Source organism: Rissa tridactyla, chromosome 3, assembly GCF_028500815.1.
Source record: "Rissa tridactyla isolate bRisTri1 chromosome 3, bRisTri1.patW.cur.20221130, whole genome shotgun sequence".
NCBI classification, from domain to species: domain Eukaryota; kingdom Metazoa; phylum Chordata; class Aves; order Charadriiformes; family Laridae; genus Rissa; species Rissa tridactyla.
This window is the reverse complement of record NC_071468.1, coordinates 24648428-24674603: the sequence shown is the minus strand read 5'-3', so window position 1 is coordinate 24674603 and position 26176 is coordinate 24648428. Positions and strand designations below refer to the sequence as shown.

The 26176-nt window shown below is 41.0% G+C and overlaps 1 protein-coding gene across 7 annotated transcripts in view; it reads left to right on the top strand.

Moving 5' to 3' along the window:
• The window catches only part of PROX1 (prospero homeobox 1), a 49070-nt gene extending 23298 nt beyond the window's left edge, over positions 1-25772 (top strand). For 6 of the 7 annotated variants that reach the window (XM_054196146.1, XM_054196144.1, XM_054196145.1 and 3 more), the window contains one exon: positions 20830-25772. In XM_054196146.1, coding sequence (XP_054052121.1) covers positions 20830-21018 — 189 coding nt within the window. In that variant the 3' untranslated portion in view covers positions 21019-25772. The remainder of the gene's footprint in view (positions 1-20829) is intronic. The other variant, XM_054196151.1, reaches the window with a different exon arrangement.
• The last annotated feature ends 404 nt before the right edge of the window (positions 25773-26176 follow it).

Below are 26176 nucleotides of genomic sequence, written 5' to 3'. Positions count from 1 at the left end.
CTAACACTGTTCACACTGATCACTGTTAGTGATTCCAGTCTCCTCGTCTCAGCAAGGTGTCTTGTAGCTGTTAGGAAATGAGCCCCTTGTTTTTTTTCCCCATTGTGGAGGGAAAGGGATGTTATAAGTGGCAATGATTTCCAGATATTTCACAGTCTTTCTTGTGTTATGTAGTATAATGAGAACTTCCTAGGGGTTTCAGTCGTGGTTTTGCACTGAAGATACAGCAGTTCTGAGATCGTTAAAGTGCATGGTGCAATTTCTAATGTAGCCAATGTAACTTTTCCCAATAAATGCCTGGCCCCTCCCCCACAAGCTGCACAGCAAAAATGACAAGTACTGTAATGTTGAAATTGGATCCAAAGGGATTTAGCAAACTGAGCATTTGCCATATTTAGCGTCATCAAAGTTCCTTCCTGTCATACTTCAACGATGCTTTGCTGATCTGATTAGTCTGATACGCTGTTTCTCTTAAGTCACCTACTCTACTATTCCTAAACCCTTCCCCGTTATGTCTTCTTGGGTGAAATTCGTGGATATACTTTAATACTCCTAAATTGACTGTGAGGAAAAAAAAATAAAGCGAAAATGTGCATTTGGTCTGTATCAGGCTGTGCCATTGATTTGCTCAGGAATCTGTGATACTGTGTTCCTTCCCCTGCACATTGGAACTGACAGCTTGTAGCAAAGTCAAATAAGATGTTTAACAAACCACATGTCCTATCGGTTTTAGCTTTGCCATTGTACCCTTGCGGCTGTGAGCCGGAGACAGACACAACGCCTCCTCCAGCGCGATGCAACTTTGCCTGTGTTTTGTGTGCACACGTATGTGTGTGTGTGTGTGTGTGTAGCCGGTTCCACGTTTCTCTCTCTAGCAGTAGGGTTAGCCGGAGAAACCTGTGCTGAGCTGCACAGAGCAATGTGAAACCGAGTTTTGAATGGGAGGGGAAAAAAAAAAAACCAAACCAACAATTTTTTTTGTGAAAGGTGAAGATGCTTCTCTGCTCTGGGGCAGTTCTTCCAGGGAAGGGAGAAGGTGGGTTATCCTCATAAATAAAAGCCACAAATGTGAGTGTCCCAGCACAAATGCTGAAGTTGGTCAAAAAGAGAGGACAGCTTGCTGTGCCACTTGATATCTGTCTCATCTGTGGCGTTGCCATAGGCTTTTGAATGGCAGCTGCAATAGTTAAAGTCAGGTATTGTTGCTGTGCATTAGAAGAAAGAAATAAATCCCAAATCATTTCATAAATCACTTCTAAAATCCTAAAACAGATCACCAGAGCTCACAGTTCTGACTGTGGCAGGATGATTTCAAACAAGGGGGACACCGTGCTGGAAGTTAAAATAAAAATATGGTTAAAAACCATAAATAAGACTTTTTTTTTCCAATTTATGTACTTAGAACAAGCAAAATAAATTGGCCTGAGGACAATACCTGGATTTTAGCCTTGCTTTGGCTCCCACTCCTCCTCCATCATCCTTGTTCCCTGGCATTTTTTTGCAGTTACCGTCATTCTCTGTGTATTAATGTCTCTCTGCACGATGCCCGTTCCTTTTCCTTGTGGGCATTTAACGACTCAGTCTTAGTTCTGAAGTCTCAGGGTCCCTCTGTGCTAGCGATTTCGCTCTCTGCCCTCCTGCCTACTCCTCACACTCGCCACGCTCCTCTGCGTAGCGAGCAAATGAGCACCAAAGCAAGCCCCTGCACACACCATCTTTCTGAGCTCAGCCTGCCTGCTGCTTCACGGGAACTCACCCGATTTTGCAGACGTAGTTATTGAGATTGATCACAATAGTGAAACGTCTGCCAAGCTGCGTTATTTGCACAAATACACTGTATGCAGTTTTGGTACAGTGGGGCTTGATGCGATGATTGCCTCTTTTCATAGCGCTAGTTACGGCACGTGTCGTGATTTCGAAGGGGGAGAAAACCATTCTTAAGAAGTTTGCTATGCTTTTGGCAGGGGAAAACCATACTAGTGGGAAAAACTTAATTAAGACCAGTTGTACTCAAGCCTTCGCAGAATGTTTAACTTAAGGCACTGTGAGTTAGTCCCATAAAAATCAATGAGATTATGTAAAACAATTCAAATAACACCACCTATAAAATCTAAGAAATAACCCAGTCACGTAAGTGGCCTATGAACCCTTGAGAGGAAAGCTGGCTGCCAAAATTTTCAGAAGTGATGATGGTTTTAGGCCAATTCCATTTTGGGATGCTCAACTGGAGATCTATTAATGAGAGCCACTTTGTCAGGAGGTCCTCAACGGTCCATTCCCTGAAAATGAAATATGCCCAGCACTGCATCCAAAAATTAAGACATCCTAAATTATTGAAAATTCTGGCCACTCATGTGCTTATTTTAGGAATCTGTATTCTTCCCCAATTTCATCTGCAGGATTCATCTTGAACTGGTGTTCATCAAAAGGAGAATTAAAGCGTTCAGACCTGATTCTTATTTAAGCTAAGGCCACTTACGGGTGGTTTTGCGATACACAAGCACCGTAAAGTAGAATTTATAACCACTCGAACACTCCTTTACACAACTGGAGCTGCGTAAAGTGGCCCCAAGAGAAGTGAAAATCAAGTCCGTAACTTGCTAACTTCCATCTCAGAGATTGCTCTTTCCATTACGAACTGCTGCGCCGTGGCAGTCTGCACTTCTGGTGGTACCAGCAGTGGGCACAGCCTAGCGGGACAGTTGTTTGTTTCAGTATTAAACTCCTCGCATTTTTTTCCCTCAGCTGTATACTTCCTCCTTCAAGGGCTTTATTGTTGTAGCATTTCTACATCGTTCTCAGTGTTCTTAAAGACAAAGTCGGAAGGCTGCTGTCTCCGGATCTGCAGGAAGGAGAGTAGAGCTGCTTTGGCAATTTGAGAATAGCAAACGTAACTGTCCTGATTCCTCTGAAGAAAAACTGAAACATAGGTGTGTAGATGGAACTTCTTCTTCACTTAAAAATCTTGGTTTCAGGAATTATAATTGGTGCCCTCGGGTCTTTTTCCTTTTGTTTGTTTTTTGTGTTTGTTTTTTTTTTTTAATTTTGAAGAGACTCCGTTGTGAGACAGCAGAGCATTCCTTGAAACTGCACAGGAGATGAACCTGGTTTTTAATCAAGTAACAAAATCCACGGCTTGCAATAGAAGGTCCCTGCATTGCATGTATCAATTAATGCTTATTAATCAGTTTTTGCAGTTAGTTGAACTGCAGATTGTAGTTGGAAGCTATTAGGGAGAGAATTGCAAGAGGAATACTGTTGCAGGACTACACTCGGTTTTTCTGTTTGTGTCCTTTGGATTCAAGGTGTTTGTATAATGAAGTTGGCACGTTGATATATGATCTATTTTTTAATGTCATTACAATTTTAGTTCCCTCTGCCTTTTTGTCATTGGGTTACATTTAAGCACAGCAAGATCAACTTTAAACTTCCTTACTCAACAGCTTTATTAGTTATAACGTACCGTGACCTTTCTCAACATTCTTAAAGAAAAAGATACAGTGTAATGTCACTTTACTTTGCTTATTGTTCTTTGTTGTGGTGAACAAAGCATTTTCTACAGTGGCTATAGCACATAATTATACAGCTTTCAATAGCGGTGTCTTGGCACATATCAAAGTTCAGAAGAGCCTTTAGAAAAAAAAAGATGTTTTGTGGCAGCCTAGGGAGGGTCTCATCTTTCCTTCAGAAAATAGTTCAAGGCTCTTCTGTCAAGCTTCCCTACTTAGAGCTTTTTCTCCTCCTGCTTCATAAAGTTTAAAGGGGATTCAGTGGAGTTCTATGATCTATTTCCTTTGAAAGATTGTTCCTTTGCACAGAGAAGTCCTTTGACTTCAAGAGTTCACAGATTCATGTCTTTAGGTATCATATGTCTGACCTTATCAGTTACTCTATTTAATGTAGGAGAAAAAGTCTCAACTCTTTGTGTTTGTCTGTTTTGCCTCTGTGAAATGATTTGGTGAAAAGACCATCCTTTTTAACACACCACTGAGAGGCCGTTTCTGACTGTAACCTACCCTGTGGCTCTTCTAAAAAAAAAAAAAATTGTCCTTGTGTTTTGTGTATGGATGATTTCACAGTGAGAATAGAATTATACAAGGACAGACACACATAAAAAAATCTTTTGCTCTTTTTTCCTAAATGATCTATTGGCTATTTTGGTGGCTGCTACTCTGGTTCCCCAACAGGCACAACCATTTAACAAACACAGAGACAGCGGCTGGAGTGCTGGGCCAGCAGTAGGTTTTCCCTTGCTTCGACCTACCCCAAAGGCCTTCATAATTAATTGTCCTTCAGAGATGAGGAAAGTTCAGAGACAGTGTGTGTAGCGATGTCTATTGTCTGACATTCAGTTCTCCTTCCCTCAGCTCTTTTTCTTCATTCCACAAAGGGTTATCAATAGGAGCAGGGAGCAAGCTCTCTTCTAACAGCTGCTGGTGGTGGCTGTAGCTTTCTGTGGAAGGTATCATTGTGTTCAGCCATCTATGGATTAAATGGCTGGAAAAGTTCTAACAACCCTTTCAAACGGGCGTGTTTATTTCATCTAGATTACACAGACCTATTTAGCTAATTAAAAACTTTCTCAGAACCCCTTCTCTCCTATTCAAGGGAAGAAAAAAAAATTAAAACGCTGCTGTAATTATGAAGAATGGCTGCAATGAAACTTTGATAAATAAATTAAAAATTCGATCTGCCAGCTTTGATCGAAACGCACCCAAATAAGCATAGGGTTGTTTATTGAGTTGTTCTGTGGGTTTGTTTTGTGGTTGGTTTTTTTTTTTTTTTCTTAGAGGGAAGAAAGGTGCACAGTAGAAAAAGCATAAAAGAAAACATTGGTATAAGCTGTAACAGAAACAAACACTCACCCAATTTAAAAAACTGCCACAGTTCGTACTGTCTCTGCTCATAACATCAAAGTGCAAAGAAGCCGGAGTTTGCTAAACAGATTATTAATATTGTTGTGCCTTCTGCAATTAATTTAGAATCCTCTGTGGCGTAATTATTAAACTTCATATACAACAGAACAAAATTATATACGTGCTGTCTTGTTTTCCCCGATGATATGCTAAACAAAGATAAGGTGCTGTTATAGTAGATAGGCAAGAAGTATAGTCAAATTAGGGCTGTTTATTAACAATCGTTATATTACTGCTCCAATTAATTGGGCGAAGCCAAAAAGGACAAATACAATCATTCTTCCACTGAACAGTTTAACTAGCAAATTAGGGAGGTTTTAATAATTTTTTTTTTGTCTTAAAAAAAAATAAAAAGGCACTCCACTCCAGACCTTCACCTGCATTCTTCATAAATACATCACTTAGCAATGAAAAGGAATAATCATATAAAAAATTTTCTGGGCTCCATCTCTACTTCCTTACTGTTCAGAAGGACCGCACAACAATCAAGATCAATTATTGTACTGATTAAGTTATTATGCCTGGCATTTTGAAACAGGTTTTCTGTATTTAAGAAGAAATTGCATACAAAGTAGATGCAGCTAATACAGTAATGCAAAAAAAGATCATAAAAAATTAAAGTTATTCTTATGAATCTTTCATTAGAAGCAATGAAAAGGGACACTGGTGAAGCCAAGTGCTTTGTTCTTCTGAGCTTCTCTTGGAGGGCCAGATCCTGCAAACAATTACGTACTTGAGCGTTCCTTCTGCAAGAGTCCCGTTGGCGCCTTCAGCATTACCTCCTGCTCTTTCACAGTTTGCCCACTTAGGCCTGTGGATTACTACCAGTGTTGTTCTACTTTATCAAACAGATGTTCCCTTTAAAAATTGACAAAAGTCCTGTAAAAAAATATACCACAAAATCACACAGCTGTACGGAGGCAAACACTTGCTTTTATGCTGGAAGAGCTGTTGTGAAATGATTTAAGGCTACTCAGAGCTTTTCAGATTACTCCCCACCGCAAATAACATGTTAAGTACTAAATTGCCCTAAGCGGTGTTTTATTACTGATCAATAAAATAGTAATCTTGTCTTTTAGCATGGAAAAATATTTTAGAGGGATTTTTCCTGGTTTAGTTCATGGATAGCAGTAAACCAGAAAGCGTAACCCCTCAAAAAAAAAGCAAAACTCGTCCTTGTTTGTTTCTAATTTTGCTTTGGGGGAATCCTAGGATTGTTCCAGCTGAATGGTGCAGGGTTTCTGCGCCCGTGCGCGTGTGTGCATGTAGTGGTGGTGCGCTGTGTTTTGTTTTGGGGGTTTTGTTTTTTGCTTTTTGCTTTTACAATTTACCGGTACTCATCCTTATTGCCCCATCCTCTTCTCAAACGAAACAGCCCCCTTCCAAGAAAAAAGAAAACAAAAAGAAACCAGTAAAACCAAACCAAAACAAAACTTGGCAAACTCTTCCGACTCCTACTGCCATTTCATTTTGCATTCAACAAGGGGTAGTGGGAATTGAAACGTCAACTGGAGATCGAGAACAGCACCAATTTATAGTGCGTTAGCCTTGCACAATTCAAGATTTCTTTTGCTAGCTGCACACATTATACCCAACATCTCGCCACTCTCTTGTGGCAGTTGTGAGGAATGGCTATTCCTTCCCGTGTGTGTACTATGGGCCTCTAAAGACTCTTATTTATTCTCTCCCATGTCACCTTGTGTACAGTCTGGTCTGTGACACTGATGGTGATTATGTCATTATTTTGCTCTGGGGGCTTTGGCACATCTGCAGAGCTGATGCACATCTTCTTTGTTACGCTGGCATACGTCCCATATCGCAAATGCTTCATTAGCCTTACTGCCTGCCTCCTTGCCAGACAAGAATACCCAAATCCAAGCTTCTTTTTGCTCTGGTCTTTTGTGTCTGTGATGAGCCTTTATTCATCTTCCTAGTTCTTCCCTGTTTTATATTTTTCTATGTAAAACTGATTTCCAGATGTCCGTCGTTCTCCAAAAACCCGTCGTAGATGAGGAGTGAGAAGCAAGGTGAATTTTAACCCGTGTTGTCCCTTACTCACGTAAAGTCTTATCCCTCGCAAGCTGAAATGCTTTTTCATTCATGCTGCATATAGAAAGAGTTTGTTAGGCTAGGCAGTTCAATTTTAAAACTTGGTGTTTGCAAAAAAAAACAGAGAAAAAAAAGAAAAGGAAAAGAAACCAGTGATTTCTCTTACCGTTTAATAAATCCTGGTTGTGGTAATGGGTAACATGCAAGTTGCACATGTTTCTTCCAGACTTTTTAAATTTCTTTTAGACAACATAAATTCATCACTCAGAACTTTTGGAGAAGCGGCACTGTCCGCTGAAGGAGGAGGGTGTTCACAAGACCTGATCAGCTAAAATTTCTTATATCCTGTTTTAGTATGTCACATTAAAAGGACATAGATCATTTTGTACTGTGAAAATTGAGGAAAATGTATGATCTTCTAAACTTTATCTAAGCTGTTCCATATAAATGACGTACCAGAGCGATGAGAAATAGTGGGTTAGCTTACTAGCTTTGTAAGATTTTTCCCTCCACATCTGACCCCATGCTTTTTCTCCATGACACTGAACTAAATTCTGGGCTGGATTCTCAGTTTCTGGTGTAAATCAGCTCCAGCAATCATTGAGGCTAATTAATCTGTGCCAGCTGAAGAGCTGTCTTTTGTTGTGTTACTATACAGTGAAGTGTGTGAATATATGTTAAATGTTAATTGGAAAAAAGTTTCGTTGTTTATTTTAAAACTAAAAATTAAATGCAGAGCTGGATTGAGAGGCACAAAGCCATCATGTTTATGGATGTGGGGTGGAGGGGGGCGTTGTTTTTATTTTTGTAAGGCGCGCTTGCCAAAAGAGGAGGTCCCAGCCAACACTGTCTCACAGTGCAGGGTCAGGGCTGTGTGAGTGACTTTAACAGAAGTCTTACAGATAGGATTGCCCGTCCTATAGGACTTTGAATAGGTCACCTTCATGCAGAACACTGTTCGCTTGGTGTCTTCAATGTGTTTTAAAATGGACGAGAGTCGGGCTCTCGTAACCTGAATTAGCAAACTCATAACCTGAATTAGCAAACTGTCATAACCTTTGGAAGTGCTGGGAGAGGTTTATCAGCACCATGACCCATGCTGGTTTCTGGACCAGCTTTTTGGGGTCCTGCCCTTTCTCAAAGCAGGTATCCCTGGGCTGAGAGAGCAGTGGCAGCACAAATTTGCTTGCGGAGAGACCTTCCACCATTGTGGAGCGCAATAGGGATGCTGTTTTCAAAAATACTTAAATCGGTAAGGGCAAAATACTGAGGCTGTGAGGAAGCCACAGCAGAATATTGCAGGGGCCCATGAGGACTGTGTGTCTTTCACCTGCATGAGAGAGAGAGATAACCTGGGAGGGAAGTAGCCACAGTTCAGTATCCTACTGAAGTGACATTAATAACAGATGTGAAGTTAAGAAATACTGTTCGGTCCAAGAGGGAGGGAGTCTTCAGAGTACTGGATCACTTGCTGTAGTTACACAGAGCCCATCACCTGCAGTACTAGAGTATTGCTGAATTTTGTAGTGCAGAGAAAGAGACTGTCGTCTTTCCGACGTGTGAGTGTGGGTGGGCAAGAGAGGGAGGGCCAGCCAGAAGGGCCGGCCGAAGGTAATCAACGTATTGGAGATGATTTCTCCCTGTAGATCTGGAAGGGGCAAGGTTCATCTTTCTTATCTGCAGAGGCGGAAGGTACGCAGACGGGCTCTGCCTCGTGTTGTGTGCCGCTGGAGGGACTTGTGAACTGCCCTCTGTGGGGGGGCAGTTTCCAGGCTCTAGTGGCAATGTGCCGTCAGAAGAAGCCGTGTCCTGGTGGTGGTCCAGAGCGCTCAAAGATGTGGCCTTGAACTTGTTTCTGTAGTTAATGGAGAGGCTTTGTAGAGAGCAGCAGACCAGGGTGGCATGATCTCTGTTGCTAAGCAGAAAGGCTGCTGCATTGATTGGGACTTAGGGGAGAACAGTAGCATAGACACATAAATTCATTTAAAGCAGTAGTCTACAACTTCAGAAAGTTTTTAGAGGAGAGAGGGGAAATCAACATTGCAAATAAAAGCCCTTTAACTGCAGAGTATCAGTGTTCAGAGAGAAGGCGAAGTGACTTATCTCATGCAATTGCTGAGAGGGCTGGCTCCATCAGACGAGGCCCAGCCTCGAGGTTATCTAATCCAGTGGTGTCTGGAGTCGCACCGTTTCCTTCCGCAATGGATAAAGAGGAGTCAAACGAGAGGGAGCTCAGTCCATTAGAACACAAGACTTCATCTTCTGACCTTACAGGCTTGTGAGGCTCAACAGTCCCCAGCAGGTCCTGCACTGAAGCTTGTAACAGGGTGTTTGGCCAGCTGCATGGCTCAGGGTGGATTAGATGGAGGAGTTTATCCCACCACAATGGGCTCTGGCTGCCCAGAAAAGCATGGTTATGTTGGGAGGAGGTTCATCAGAGTTAATCAGCGGGAGCCTGGGCTGGTGGAGCTGGGGCTTCACTTGCAACACCCCTCACCCATAACCATGTGCAATTTCCTTCCCCTGCCTCTGCCCTCAGCCATGGGAAGGAGGAAAGGAGGTACCCTGATGCCAGAGGGCATGCTTACCACCTTCATGCTACCCCCAAAAGGACACCGGTGACTGCCTGTTTCCCTGCCAGACTGATTAAACACCACCTGCTTCCCATCGCTCTCCCTTACCTCCCTCCTCACTCCCCTCACCCCAACAAACACAAACCGAGGAGGGAGAGAGCACAGTGGGAGCTTTTCAGGGCCAGACACAGAAGACAAAGGTGACTGCAATGCAGAGAGGTGGAAAGAGTAAGCGAGAGCAAGCAACACCAATTGCAGATATTTACTAACTGTTAGCAATGTTTTTATATATATATAAGATGTACTCTAGATGTATAAGCTGTTAACTGTCGCTTCTGCTATAGTGTTAATAGTTCCTCTAAGGCGCCGAATTCTGCTGGGCATAAATCACCACTACACTACAATCTCCATGAACCACTTTTCCTCTATATCCACGGTCTAACCAGCAGTTTCTGCCTGACCAGCTCTTTTACGCATGGTAATACACCACGAGAGCAGAGGACTTACTGCTTCTGAGAGACATAGCTGCTCATCACATTCCCATGTGGCTGATGTGTCCACGAGAGTATGCAATAACCTCTCTGCTGTTCCTGCAGCAGAGCCAGAACTGGGTGGTCATCCCTGTACTCACTTTTCTGGACAGGTTTTTTGTGGGCGCCGGTATGCGGTACCTGCCAGAATTTGGCAGCAGGGTACATAATATGCCACTTGGCATTGTAGGCAGCCTCTTGTAGCAGATTGCATTTCACCACAATGGGACTGAGTTAGACTATTCTTGTGTGCGAGAGTTTTATTTCTCCTTCAGTTTTTGTATGACGCAGCTTCTTGGGTGTGACAAAAACCCCTCCTGTGATTCTTCCTTACATTTCCCAACACATGCTAAACCCCCAACTATCATAAGCCGTAGGAGCCTTAGTGATTTTTCCATTCTGCAGCAGTGCCATTGGCAATGCAGTAAGTTAAGGGCAATCAGAGTTTCCATTAGAAACCTCTACACCTCACGCAGTTCTCATTCATCAGTAAGGCAGAAAAGGAAATTTGATAATCATCTCCCCAGTAAAACCCTATTGATGATTTTTGAGGATGGGGAAAGGGGAGAACTATTTTCTAAACAGTCTAAATAAATTGTAAATGGAAAGTCTTTTTATTTTGTTTTAGCCTACTCTACTCGCAAGTCTTAGCAACTTTTGTGCTTAAAAACTAGCATGTTAAGGCCATTGTGTCTGCACGAGAGAGTAACTGTGTTTCCATGACGGCTAGGCTCATCCCCTGAACCACAGGCACAGCAGTCCCAGGACGGGCATACTCCCGGAGATGGCTCCTAGCAGGGAGAATCCCAGGAGGCAGAAGGGGGGTTTCAGCCTGAGCGAGATGCGGAAGCGCTGTTGTGTGCGTCCAGCCGGGGCATGCAGCACCGACGGCGCTCGGCGCTCCAGCCGCGCAGGGAGCCGGCACAGTACTTCCCAATCTTTATTTGTGGAAAAGCTTAATTGAAATGCAAGTGATTAAATCTAATGTATCACGCAGTATCCATTTTCACTGCACTACCACTTTCACTTCCCCGATATTATCAGACATCTCAGCAGCCCCGCTGTCAGGTTTTTTTCCTTGTAAGAGCCATGCCCATTCTCTCTCCTCTTTGTGAGCTTGGCAGAGGAGATAACAGTAAGCCAGCCGTCGATTACTAGTGCCCCAAACTCTACTCAAGGGATAAGGGATCTCAGCTTCCTTTCAAGCAAACACTTCTGAAATACATTCTTAAGTCATTTGAAGGGGCATGTGTTTTCCAGCTTTTTACAAAGAGTAAAAAAAGCTACAGTGTAACAGTAACTGTAATAAGAAACCTCTGTGATTTTCCTAATTTTTCTCTTTTGAGCCAGACTTGGGCTAATGCTTTTCCCTTCCCAAACGCCAGGCTCAGTGCTGTGTTGTTAGTGGTGTTCCAAAAAAGTGGGCTTCTCTTTGTGTGCCAGAGTGGGAGAGCAGACCATCCTGAACGGCCACCCAATTTCTTGTCCGTCTTTTTCTCTTTCCAAAAAATCTGTTTCTTAACAGATTTGTACAGTGGGAGTTGTGAGAGGAAACCTGAAGGCAATAAAAAACAACCGTGGTGGCACCAGAGAGCTGCTGCCGTAGCCAGGGGGATTGGGACACATGTAGCGGTGGGCAAATTGATGCCCTGCTTTCTAGAAAGGTGGTGGTTGGGAGAAAAGTGTGTTTACTGGAGTGTCCAATAGTTGAGGTATTTTTCATTTGTGTTTTTAAAATAAAAGCATCCTTTCCAACTATTTCTGTCTCCTCATAAGTGATAATGGAAGAGGCATTAGCCTTTCCATCGCCTGAGCCAACCTGTTTTTTTCTAAGAGGTGTCCAGGATGTTCAGCCAATTGAGTGATCTAATTAGCTGAAAATTGTTAATTTCCTTTACCTTATAAAGCACCTAACACAGAAACTGTTAAATAATGTTAAGTGTCAGACTTAAACTGAGAACATTGGGCCATATGCTGCCGTGGCTTTCGCGCCAAAAAGTGTAGCAACTTACTCCAAAACCTGCCTCCAATTTCTGTGTAGAAGCCAAAGCCTCCTGCTTGATATGCTGCCACACCAACTCGCAGCGCTAAGATGGTCCCACGCAGCAGCTCGCCATGCTCAGGGAAAAGAGTCTTTGCACGAGGGGAGGTGATGGTCTGGATAAACGTGGCAGGAGCCAGGACACCAGCAACGTATTGCAGAAGCTGCCCTTGGCGAGCGCAGGAAAACTGACGGTAGGGCACTATTGCTCAGGGCAGCGTTTACCCTGGAAACGGCAGCAGATCTGTGCCTGCAGCTCCTAATTGCGTAAGTCTCTAGTCTGCGGAGGGGCCAGTGGATAGGTGGGCTGCCTTGTAGCTCTTTGTTAAAGCAGGAGGGTCCCTGGTTCGGTGGGATGCTCGTGAGGAAGGGGCTGGTTCCAGTGTCACCAGCCTCCCCTCAAGCCCGCAGAGAAGTGGCTTCAGAAGTAGTGTGATTCCTTACTGCGTTACTGCTGGCTTGACCCCAGCATGGCTCTGATGCAGGGTCTTACGGGCAGGGAGGGATGCAGAAGGTTCATCCTTGATAGGTTTTCTACATGACAGGCTGCGGGTATGGGAATATGTGTTTAGGTGCCAGCTTGCCCCCAGAGCCTACAGGCTTAAATGTTCCTCATGTGAGGAAGAGGCTCAGGGCTACATGTGGGTGACGCAAGTGGAGTTTCTCAAGCATCTCCTTTAAGAACGTTGTACTGTGCCCCCAAAGCTCACCTTACCTCGACTTTGAGGGTGGGGGGTGCCTGTAAACATCTAGTTTGTGCTTTGTATGAGGTTTTCTCAGCAGAAATATTTCCCCTGAATCTCATCTGCCATTGCTATACCTGTGCTGGTGCAGGCCGCTATGCACACACATTAAAGCTGTATGACCTGGACTTACCCATGGTGAGACTGCTCCCCCCATAGTGGACTTGCTTATCATCCTAGAGAGGTTCTCCATCACTTGTCTAATAGATGCTGTTTACGCCTTATCCTTGGGTTAAGAGGCTCCCTGTGGAGTCCCTCTCTATAGCCACTGTCTAGATCATCCAACTAGAAGAGTGATCTGGCCTTCCCCCCTCACCCCCTCCAACCTGTTTACCTCCCATTACCACGACCTTGCGCTCTGCAACGTGAGCAGCCTTCACCAGCTGAAGACCTCTGATCCTAAGTCCACTAGAGATTTTGGCTTTCCTATTTGGCAAGGTGACTTGTTGCCCACCAGGTCAACATGAATAAAGATTTTTTAAATCCATAATGTCCTGCAATTGCAAAAAAAAAAAAAAAAAAAAAAAGCCATCTCCAGATAATTTAACCTCTCCTGGCAGCCTGATGTCTTCAGCTGTCTGCACTGCACTTGTTTATTTCTGCTCATAATTAGGATCAAAAAAATCCAAACGCACACTCACCAAGAATTCTACTTTATATAAAATTTGAAAGTAAAATCAATCCTGGCCCAATCTTATCATTTTTAAAGTATGTTTATCCAGCTTTGTAGTAGGAACAAGCAGACTGTTTGAAGGCCACATAGTTTTCAAACCTTGGTTGCAACACGTTACCCCATTTTGAAACCGTCTTTATCTAGCCGAGAAAACTAAAATCTGTTTGACAAAGTAGCACTCCAGCCAGTTTATCTTGCAATATGGCTTTAGCTCACAGAGCCTATTGATTTCCTTAAATTAATGTTTACAGAATGCTACTGAATTTCACTCAACGGGACATTGTTCTTTTGAAGCTTTGTAAAATATGATACAGAGTGTTATTGCCGTTTGTTCCTTTGCTAAGACTGATGAAACATTTATTTTTTTAAAGTGCAGCCTTGAACTATAGCTGTTTCCTACAAGTGTGTTTACTCTTGGAACATTAGTAATACAACACACTATCAGACTCCAGCACAATACCACAGGCAAAGTCTGTAGGTACACTCTGGCGAGCCTAATCATATAAATGGAGCTGAAGTTTAATGCAGATTAAACGTATGAGAAAAGGTTTCGAGCTTAGCCCAGCTGTCCCTGTCTGAAGGATCTTCAGATTTGTGCACTACAGCCAAGCAGTTGTCTGACGCTGTTACAATATTAGAACGGTTGCATTGGTCTTGGTACTTCTAAACATGGGACCCCATACTGAAAATTAATGTCTGATCTTCTCCCTCTGCCTCGCCAGACAAGGTGAATAGCTTTATGGTGGCCGTGCACATGGTTCGGAGGCTTGCAATCAGATCTCTGAGGAGTGCTTAAAAATCTGCTCCAAGAAGCACTTGCATTACTTCTAACATCCACCCAAATTTTGGTAGTTTACTAAAATGAGGTCGCTGTTACCTATTGCTGAAATTTTAAAAGAAATCACAGCCACTAATGACTTGACAATTTTGCTACTGCTTTCTGCAGCTATACTACCGTTAGACACATCAGTCCAATAAATCTTCACCGTTTGCTTATGAGAACTAGAACTGACACACCAGCCTAAACTGGGCACCCCTACATAGGGTGGTGTGTACCTTATCCCACAGGCATCAGAGTGATTTGCTTACTTGGAGCGTGAGTGGAAAAAAAGTGCTCCTGAGGAAAATGTGTGCCCCAGCCCAGAACAACCAGAGGTGGACCATCCACAGGGGATATAAACTCTCTGTTGAAACCAATGGGGAGGTGATAATTTACACCACTGAGGAGCTGCCCCTTAGTAGCCTCCCACATGTGCTCAAGGAGAGAGACTTAAACTCAACATTTTTTGCATGCAATATTAATGCATCAGCTGGCAAGAGATAAAAATATGAAGTCATTTGGACACCTAAGACGCAGGCTTCTTGCTTTGTAAGACTGTGTCTGGGAGCAGATGACTCTTCTTTCTATTGTGGAGGTTCCACATAAGCAAGTCCCAGGCCCCTGCAGAGGGGAAAGGAAAGCCAACTGTCTGACTTCTTGCCTTTTTATCTGATAATCTCTGTGTGGCCTTCCTAAAGCATCTGAGTTTATCCATTTAAGTCCACTCTGTCTGCGGTACAAGTCCCCAGCTTGTGCTACTGCTGTCAGGAGATATGTCTCTCCTTGATCAATATTTACTTAACAAACAGCAGGGATAGGAGAGTTTGTTTAGAGGAATCATGTGTGCACAAGGGTGAATGAATGCTCGGTAAAGTACTTCACCTGTTTGTCTCCTTTCCTAGGGTATCTTGTCTGCTTCAGGCCTCATGCTGGGCTTTGCTGCCATTGCCCCTGTGAACATGCTCAGAGCCACCCTGCTTTAGGACAGTTTAGCAATCGGCTGCAGAAAATGAACTTCTGAGTAAATATTTTATTCCCTGTTCTAGGAAAGTTGGCGGGAGAAGTTTAGGAACTTTGTAAAATTAGTTCTATGGTTAAAAAATACTTGATGCTCAAGTAAAAATAAATTAAACTTCCCAGACTCTTGCACTTACGGAAGAAAAGATTTCAAAGATGTTTTAAGGATTTTGTTGGCACAAAATATTTCAAAATTGCCGCTGCCAAAAACCCGAAGTGTTCTAAAGAAAAAAATTATATGCAGGTAAAATTGCAAGGAAGGACGTATGTTTAGTATTTTTAAAACTTTAGAAAGGTCTGCTATTCATTTATCCAACTAAAACAGTTGTTTCTGATGCCTGAAGTCATTGCATGCAATTAGCTTTGAGGCATCTGAGTCTAGTTTGGGGGGGGGTGTATTTTATTTTGTGAATCAGAGTTGTAAAAAGCCATCTGAAATATTCATGCAGAATTGTCTGAGAAGCAGTTTCTGTTTTATTTACTGCACAGTAGAACAGCCACAGTGGATTAGCTCTACAATACCCGTAACAAAAGCACAACAGCTGATGCATGTGATGTTAGGAGGTGACAAAACAGTTAAAGTATGCTGCTGGCTACAGGCAAGCAGTCAGCAGATGCAGACAAAAGGGTTTGTGACAAGAATAACTCTCTCTCCAAGGCGAGCAGTCAAGAGTATCCAAAATACCAATACCCTTTTCTCCTTGACATTGTCTTCTTACAGTCAGCATTTTATTGCCCTTTTATAGTAAAAAAACAAAACACAATTCTCTGGAATATCAGTTTTAACTTGACTTTCACAATTCTGTGATCTTTACATCTGTATTGCTTTTTCTATCATCTAGATTTACCACTTGAGCAGGAATTTTTGAAAGTTTAAAAGATTAACTGTAAAGAAGACCACCCTTAATAGGATTAGCGACATGAAATACAAATATAAACCTTTGAGCAGACTGGTGACTTGTTTTGTCATTTGGTTTGGTGTTTTTCCCCTTTTCTATTAAGAGAGAATTAAGCATCTTATTTTGCTAATTAAGAAATAAGGCTTGGGTAGAAATTAAAGGTTTGCTTGACAATGGGAGAGATTTAGGTGCTGGAAAGGGACTGTGAATGAGCTGATGTTTATTTCAGAAGTGTGAAAAATCAGCTTATATATCTCCAGAAAAAAAAAGAGAGAGAGAGAGAGAGAGAGGCTGTCTTCTTTCTAACCTTTGTAATTCCCCTTCTATTCTCTGTGACATTCATTCAGCTGCCAAGCATGTTTGGCAAGGCTTGAGCCAGTGAGCGCACTTCCAGTGACCGCTAACCTTGGTATGTCCTGACACTTATGATGAGTATCTGCAGGACACAGAAGGCAGGCAGGCTGCTATGTCAGGCTTTTATTATGTACTGCAGAGGCTGGGGACAGTCAGTTTAATAAAACAAATCATCCTTGAAGGTAAAGCAACTGGGAAGAGGAGGAGGGCTCGGGGAAGGGAGGAGATGAGGGGAATGGGAGGGAAGGGAGAATAAGTCTTTGCTGCGCAACCCAAAAAATAAATGAATTAACTAATAAAAGATACAAGATACAAGACAACCCAATAATGAGAAAAACAGTGAAGGGCCACTGATCGGCCACCAACTTGAGATACATGTCTACTTCTAGTGTGCCCTCCTTCCCAACGGTGATTTTTAAAGTCCATGCGTGCCATCAGAAAGAGAAGCCTGATCCTCTTTGTTGGCTTAAAATCAGTGTTGCTTCACTGGTTTTCCTCAAGCAATGCTGACTTAGACCTGCCGAGGATCTGCCCTCACCTTCCCAATCACCGCTGCCTTTTTGGTAATGGTTTCCTTGAAAAGAAATTCAACAAGTATTTTTAACGCATATTGCTTTCTGCAACTGTGTGTGCTTCTGTATGAAAGAAGTGTGAGTTAGGTCTGACTTGGCTCCAACTTCCGAGCCATTGGAACTATACTTTTACTCACATAGAAATAGTTTGTGCTGAGTATTTTTAACAAAGCACTCCCCCACAGTGCTAATCCAAATGGTTCGGCATGGTAGTTGCACATGCAAATCCAGGAGTGAAATAGTTCGGGTTTGTTGTTCAAGCCAAGGAAAATGCCAGTAGTTAAAACAGCATAAATAGACAAGAGCAGATGAGAGCTTTAATTCCCCATAGACGAAGGGGATGTGTTAACGTGGCTAAGGCTTGAGAAGGGGCACTGTGGTGGTTGTTGGACTGCGTTAGCAGGTACAGGACTGATGTGTACCAGGTGTATATCACCATAACTGCACTGAGGCTGGCAGAGCCCTGCTGATTTACACTAGCTGAAAGTTTGGCCTGTGACTTTTTCCTTGGCAGCAGAGCTAAGTTGTATTGACAAAGCATGCGTCAAAGTGTAATTTCTTTCTAAATCAGTCCGAAGTGGAGACTTGAGCCTGAAACCCACCTAGCCTCCCCCTGAGCAGACCTCATTGTCTTTCCTCCTGGTGAACGAACAGTGTGATTCTTTGATTGACTGCTGCCACCTGATGCTAAGAAAATGCGCTGGGTTCATACTAGGGATTGTTGGTTCTATTAAAAGCAACGTAGATGGAGTTTATTTGTCACTGAAGCATTTTCTGCAGATGTTCCTTCTTCAGAGATGTTCAGTCAGTTAGGTGTAAAGATGCGCTGAATAGGTTGCCATCACTTAGGGTCAGGGAAATGCTACCCCCAGACACATAATTAACATGGCTGACTGATTATTGCCCAGTGAAAAATCTAACTACCCATCCATTTAAATATGTATTTTCAGACTCTGGACTTCACTAGTATTTTCTTTATTTAAAAAAAAAAACCAACACTGAGCGGTTACTCTTTCTAGAAAGCAAAAATGTTGGCTGAGGTACTATCCTGTGCAGATTAATCACAGTGCTATTCACATTACAACATGCAAAGTAATGTGTGTAATCCAGTCTGACATGAAAAATTGCTAATAACATCCCAAAAGGAAAGAGCTATGAATGGCTCTAGTGCCTGAGGAGTAGGGGAGATCTTTGGGAACTCGGCATTATAAGGAGGTCTCTTCAAAGCCCCCGCAGGGGCTTCGTTCACTTATGTTTGTGGGCTGCTCTCTGCAGCCTGTTGTCCCAGGTTCAAAGGCGCCTGGCCCTGCAGATGTGACTCAGGTACAACAAAGTCAGACCTGAAAAGCTAACTCAGCCTAAAAGAAAAGCCTGTGTGTCTTTACAGGGGTGGGAGGCCTGGAAAGTAGTTGTTTCAGGGGTATCACAATTCTTACTCCGTGGAAAAGCAGCATCCCCTACCTGGAAAACTTTCATATGCACAGGTAGAAATTGAATGGCAAAGGCTCACTTTCATGCCTAAAATTGTCATGGGTGTAACCATTTAGGAAGAGGTTGGTCTTCTCGCATCTGGACTTTATGCTTCTCATGTACGTGCTTGTAATTGCCTCGCTCCCACCTCCAGCGACTTGGAAGGGAGGAAATACTGGTCCTCTGGAGTGGGCACCAAAACTGAAAGGTGTGAACTCTTTTTCCCAACCATAAAGGCAAAAAACAACTGGTTTTGCCCTCATGTGCTAATATTAGTGTGTACACCAAAAAGGTGGTTATCTACTACATTTCTTGCTTTCTAGTATCATGTGGTCAATGACTGCTTCCCCTTGGTTGGTGTCCAGCAATACCAAAGGTGATGAACAGCACATGAGCTGTTGTTTGAACTGCTTGAACTGAAAAGTGTATCATTTTTTATAGCAATGTAAGGAGGAGACAAGCATGGTATCTTTTGTAGATGTATTACCAAGTGCCCAAACAACAGAGTGGTTATGTGAAGTTTTAAGTTATTTCTTTGAGCTGAAACAAGTGAAACACAATAGTTTTCTTCCCTCATAATTATTGGTGGAATAGAACATCTGTAAAAGTGTTTCTTTCTGTGTGGCCTGTTGAGTGAAAAATTTCCGCAGAAGGTAGCCTGTCTTTGGGCGCAGAGAAAGGTGGGGGGGAGGGAGGGGGCAGGTTTTCACTCGTGGAGGTAGACGGAGGACTTCTGCGGGCCATGGGGCTTCTGGAAGCAGAGTTTGTCAGCTGGTGTCAGGGGGAGCTGATCTCATGCTTATCTGCTGGCAAAACGTGGCTAGCAAACTGCTAGTGTTTCTGCAATAGTGATAGGTAAGCGAGGCTCCAGAGCTCTATTGTATTGAGTTAAACATGCACATTTCCAGATAAGTTTTCTCAAAGTGGCTTCTAAAGAGAGAAGAACAAAAGCCTGAAGTAGAGGATAAGGTGCTGGCCCTGATCTGGCAATGTGATATGCATTTGGTAAACGGGTGAGATTTGCCAGGGTGCCTGTTGGCCACAGAAATGGTTGAAGTGGCCCCCACTGCAGGTCAGAGAACTCTTGCCGGAGTGGGTAAAGAATAGCAGTGAGGGAATACTTGCTATTATAAGCATGCTGGCTACTGGCCGGCCGTGTATTAGCAGTTCTAGAGCTGTGAAGCCATATTTCCGTAATAAAAATGGAAAATAATACCTTTATGGAGATGACCTCAACCTTGCAACTGACCTACAGTTCATTACAATGATTGCTTTTGAGTCATTCAAGTGAGAGGGTAAGAAGGTGGTGCTGGTGCCTGAGACAACTATTTAGGATGAATTAGCAAAGTTTGGAGGTTAACTGTGTTCTTTAACATTCACCCATTGTTCAGGGGCTTCTGAGAGTGGCATGCCCCTGAGTTTGGCTGTTTGGCTCACGCGTGAAATGATGGTGACATTTAGAAAACCCGGATGAGTTTAACACATCCCAGCTCAGTAGCCACTTGGAGCACAATGCAACCATTGAAGAGGTTGGGGTTTTATTTGTAGGCTTCTGAAAAAGAAGGGGAGACCATAACGTCTCCTGAGAAAGCTATCTTACGGGGGTCTCATGTATAGCAACCACAGAAGCAAGCCATTAGCTGAAGGCTTGCTTGCTTGCTTGTTTTTAAACTATGAAAAACACTCAGAGATACCCTTTTTCCTTGATAGCTTTCAGCACTGGTTGTGACCAAAGTTAAGCGCAGAGGTACAGAGGGCTTTCCATACATGCATAACTTTCATATTAGTTCCCCTTCGGAGAGGAGGACGTAGCTGTAAATGCATGGGTAAAATAGCAAGCAGAGATTTCTCTCCTTAAAGACAATTGTGTTTGTTTCCCCCCCTGCTAATTATATCCTATAAATCCCCCACTCTCCAAACTCAGACAGTAACATTTTGTTACCTACATTCTGTCAGTAGACTTTACAAAGATCTCTAACACATGTTATAAAAGTTATTGCTATAGTACTATATATAACAGCTTTGCATAAGAGAATAGAAGGCTGCCACATTTAGAAAATGCAGGTGCTATGTAAGCCCCTTTCTGAAAGAAAGAACTTAGCTCAGTTTCCTTTGAAGAACCAGAGACTTGAAATTGAAAACTGTATTAATGCCATTGTCTCCTTGTATCAGCAGGTTCCAGAGAGATTCCTGGAAGTGGCTCAGATCACGTTACGGGAGTTTTTCAATGCCATTATCGCAGGCAAAGATGTTGATCCTTCCTGGAAGAAGGCCATATACAAGGTCATCTGTAAGCTGGACAGTGAGGTCCCCGAGATTTTCAAATCCCCAAACTGCCTACAAGAGCTTCTTCATGAGTAGAGAGTTCAGCAGCTATTTATGAATGTATGAAAGTAGCAGTCCCCTTCTGATGCCCAAGTCATGTGTCTCTATTTTAATTTCATATATATGTGTATCGCATACATATATATGTATATGAAATTAGACTGTGATCCCTTCTGGATTTAAGATTTTGTTCAGTTCCAAGGGGATGGTTATTTTACTTCAGCCTTTGGTTTACTTTTGCCCGAGACCCTTAACATTTGGAGAATCAACGGGGTTAATTTTCAGGGAGAAGAGTTTGGAAGCGTGTAAAAGCCTGTCTTAGCAAGTTAGGGCATTATGTTTAAAAATGCTTTGTCAGATTTATTGCTTGCTGCAAAGTGGCATTTTGTCTTAGTGAGACTAATGTCACGGCACAATACTACAGACAATGAAGTTTATATTATGTTTATACTGCTAAAGGTCTGAACTCTGTGGAGTCACTTCATAAGCTTCGAGCTTTTTTTTTTTTATTTTATATACTTTTTAACCAACAACTTGATTTTGTTTCATACTTCAAAAAACTACAACATCTATTTTAGGTACTCACTCCAAGAAGTGATACCCAGAAAAACAAACCCTATTCTTCAGGCTTTCCTTACAGAAATGATAAATACCCTGCACCAGTAATCAACATGCCAGGTTGTTGTTTCTCCAAATTGCAGCAAGGGACGTTTGCACAAATCAAATACCGTTCTTGCAGGGTGAGGCCAGTAATTCATGCACAATATTGTATCAACCACACTAATTTTGGAATATTGGTCAGCTTATTAAGGTGGAAGCATTTCACTCTCCATAGACTAAAAATGAAACCTTCAGCGTCCTATGTTGCCACGTCTCGGTCTTACTTTAAGTGGCATTAGTCCCTAAATTTATTCTTTTCTTAGTCCATTCTGCCCCCAAAAATCCCCTTTCCAGTATACGAAGTTTCCTGTCTGTGTTCGACATCTGTCCTGAAAAGCACTTTTTGAATGATTTTAGATACAGTAGAAGAAAGCATCTTCACCTCACAGTGCTGAGGCAAAGGGAAAAAAAAATAATTACATTTTCATAAAAATCTAATCAAGCATATACAAAAATCGCAGTGTCCTCCTGGCTATGCAGGGTTCAGATAGACAAATTGGATTTTTAAAATTGCAGTAAGTGCAGCTTTAAAAAACAAAATCTATTTGAGCAATGTGCCGCACTTGTCTTCTGAAGCTGGAGGTAGTCTTGACCAAAATCTGAGCTACAGTGTAAAGTCCATGATGGATCTGGGTTCGCCTGAATGCTATACCACGATACGTCAGCAGACGGAAAGAAAGCTAGCTGCTAGTTCTTGTGCTTTCTTCAATGGCTCTCCTTTTCTTGTGTTTTCAGAAGGGTATCGTCTCCAGAAGTTTGGGGGAAGGTTGAATATGCTATGGCACTCTGTATTTGTCATTTTCTCTGTCGTCTTTTGTACGGATGCAGTAAGAATTTATTGTTATCGTCAATAGTATTTTCCCCTCCTTAATTCAATCTGAATCTAGAGGAAGTTCCTAATTAGCTGTGAATTATATTTAGACCATCGAGGATATTGGTATCTTATTTCTTTATTTTAAAATTACATTTTGACTTTGGAGAGTGAAAGTTTACCCATGTGACTAAAGAGCTGACCTGATCATTGCAATTTCACTTCATTTACAAATACTGCTGATAGACAGAAATGTATGAAAGCAATTATTGTTAGCAGAAAGCCTTAAAAACCTGCTGACTTCAAATTAAACAGCACAATCCTACGATTCCCTGTCATTCTTTTCAAGCACTGGCAGTATCTGTGGAGTATAGGCAATGCAGACAATAGCATGGGATGAAGTGCCAACATTTTCACTATGCATTAAAAGCAAAACAAATCTTCTTGATCTTAGACTCCCTGAGAGTACCTAATACTGTATGTACCCTTACAGTAGACGGGATGTGTCTTTTTCTTTCTTTTCTTCCCTTTTCTTTCATTTTATTTTGTTTTTTTTATTATTATTATTTCTTATTTCTTTTTTTCTTTTTTTCTTTGTTTTGTGTGTGTGCATGATTTGGTAAACATTACACTTCATAAAGATGTAACTCCAGTGAATTCTGAGTAGTAAGAAAGGATGAAAATTGTGTTCATGCACTTTTTTGATTTATGGGAAGAAGTGGCATAAAATGCTCAAGTTTTAATACAGTAAATTCATCATTGGCATACCATCAGATACAAAATATAACACGGCATTGTCACCTTGGACATAAGAAAGCAAAGCCATACTTTAGTCATACTATGTGGACATACTACTAGCTACCATCTCAATCTGTGATTTTACCGTTGCTTTTGTTACGTTTATTATTATTATTATTATTAATATTATTATTATTATTATTTGGCTGCAATGTGATTCACATAATCTAAATAAGTGAAATTGTGTACTCAACACTTGATGTTGTTGCATTTATTTATTTATTTATAAGTAGCATAATCTCAATAGTAAATGAGGCATAGGAATTAAGAGTAGAAATTTCATCTTAAAAGCAAAATAAAAAACTCCTTCTTCTGAAAAAGGAATAAATGATAATTTGATCATTTCAGTTATGTGATTTTTCTGCATTTTATAGCCATATTGCCTTTGTGCCTCCCAATACACCTAAAATTATAAATACATGGCATAGCTCCTACTAAATTGTAAGTAGAAAGCAGTTTCTTTCAAATGATCTCAATATTATTTCACTAAAAAATGGCTAAAAGGCAGGAGGCTATTTTTATTGTAATGAAAAGTTTACATAGGGGAAAGAATTTAAAAATCCATGTAGAAACCCCATGTTGCCATTCATTTACTGCTAATTCAGATTTATTTCTGCATATAAACTTGAGGTTATAGTCTGTGCCTAGACCTTAAATGCACCAGCGGAAGGATAAAAAAAATCCTTCAAAATACCAGTTTTTCCCCCACAAGTACAATTGTTCTTGTGCCTTCTGTGGCTTACAATTTTCATCTTTTAAACTTTATTTTTCAATTACTACAGCTGCAATAAACACTGATTTTTTTTTTTTCCGGCTGTTTGACATAATGTTGATAGCTATGCATATTTTGTGTCTTTTTAAAAATTTAAAAAAAAAAAAAAACAAAGCAGGAGAATACGTTTTTGAAGAAGAGAATTTTTAGAACAGTTTGATAACGCAAATTATTTTTTCTCAATTGTTTGAGCAGCATTCAAGTTTTGAAAATTCTTGTAGAAGCCAATTTTTTGTAACTGTGGTGCAAATCTTGTGTTTTCTTAGCCTGATGAAAAGTAGTATAGAAGCAATATTTCATACGTGACATATGTGCATATACATATACATACGTAGTCACACACACAGAAACAAAATGTGTGGGTGTATGTATGTATATATACACAGAAACACACACACACAAAATATGCGTATGAAGTGAAAAGCTTACCTTTTTCCTATCTAGATTAAGAACCTATTTTAGACATTTGTTATGTTTTGTGAAAAGAATGTTCTATTTGAAACTACAAAACATTTAATTCTTACTGTATCTCTGGTTGTTTAATGGGAACGTTTCACATTTAATGGTAAACACGTGGAAGATGTTAGAATGTAGTAATTATTTAAGGAAGTGTTCACCCATGTATTCCTGAGGTTTGCTTTGTGCCTCTGAGTATTATTTAATTAAAGTGTTTTAAGTTTGCAGAATCTTTGTTACTGTACCAGGTATGTGGGTGAACATTGAAAATCGAGGGGAACTTTTATAAAGCAATGTAAATATTCAACCTTATGGATGTTCTTGCATAAAGACAGAAGATTTTAATAACTACATTCTGAAAACATCTGTTGAATTTATAAGAAACACTACAGTAACTGTATAGATAGTTGAAAGCATTCTTGAAAATCCAGCTCTCTACTTTTAAAAGTTAAGTCTCTTTCATCAGATGTCAAGGGAATGGGTGATACAGTTTCTGTAAAATTGCAGAATTTTTTTCTATGTATATGAAGTCAGTTAATAGAAAAATGTTTTTTTCCACAGGTTAATATTAATTAAGAAATAAAGGTGAAGATTTTGTGGCTTTAAAGATAGGATTTTCACCAGCAGCATTGAAAGATTATACATATATATATATACAGAAAGATATATATATATATTAAAAATGGAAAGTGGTTTACAAAACCCCCAAAATGAGCACTGTACATGAGAAGTGAAAGCAAAAACTATATTTGCCATGTGTATTATATAGCAATCATTGGTGTTAATAGTGCAAATGTTTCCTTCTGGTACCAACTACGTGTTTGAAAATTCCAATACGCATTGTTTTCAAAAAGCTCCCCTTAAGGAATGTAACTGGTTTATATGAGTAAGCAGTTACTGTATTGCACTTAAATGTTCTGTTGAAGGAAATGCAATTTTGTTTTCTGTAGAACTGTTGGTTGTAAACCATCTATAAACTGAAGCTAAAAATGCTCATATTTAGAGCTGGGATGAAAACTGGTATTTAACCTTTGTATCTTCTTAGGAATATCCTTTTTAGTGTATGAAAGGTGGTGGCACTATGACTTTATTTAGTCTTTTCATCTGAGCCACAGTCACCTCTCTCCCGAAGCAGCCACCTTCCGAATGCACAAAGATACTGGGATATGTAGAAACAAATCTAGAAGAAACAGTGAGCTTACATTTTTCTCTGAAATCCATCCTTTCTGCATTAATTGTACCACTTGAGTGAGATATTAGACAAACACAATAACCATCTCATTACCATATAACGTGTAAGAGTCAGAAACTAAAAAGAAGGAAAAAAAAATTAAAAAAGCCTCTTTAGGTTGGTTTTAATGCTGCCCAGAAGAGTCAAAGGTTAAGGTTTAAACTGATATTGTCCCAGCCATTACTCATATGTATATAGTTACAAAAGTGACAAAACACTGCCTTTATATTATTTAGCAATATGTTGTAAATAGCATTATTAAGCTCTTTTTTTTGTAATAAAGACCCTTTAATTTGAAGATAGTACAATAACTGAACTGATAAAGTCAATTTTTGATTTTTTTTTTATTTTATTTTTTAGCTAGAGGCAATTTCAACTGTGGATTTTTTTGTTGTTGTCTATTGTTCTGAAGACTTTGCATAATTTATTGGTTTAATTTATCCTAATTTATTTGATGAAGGTGTAC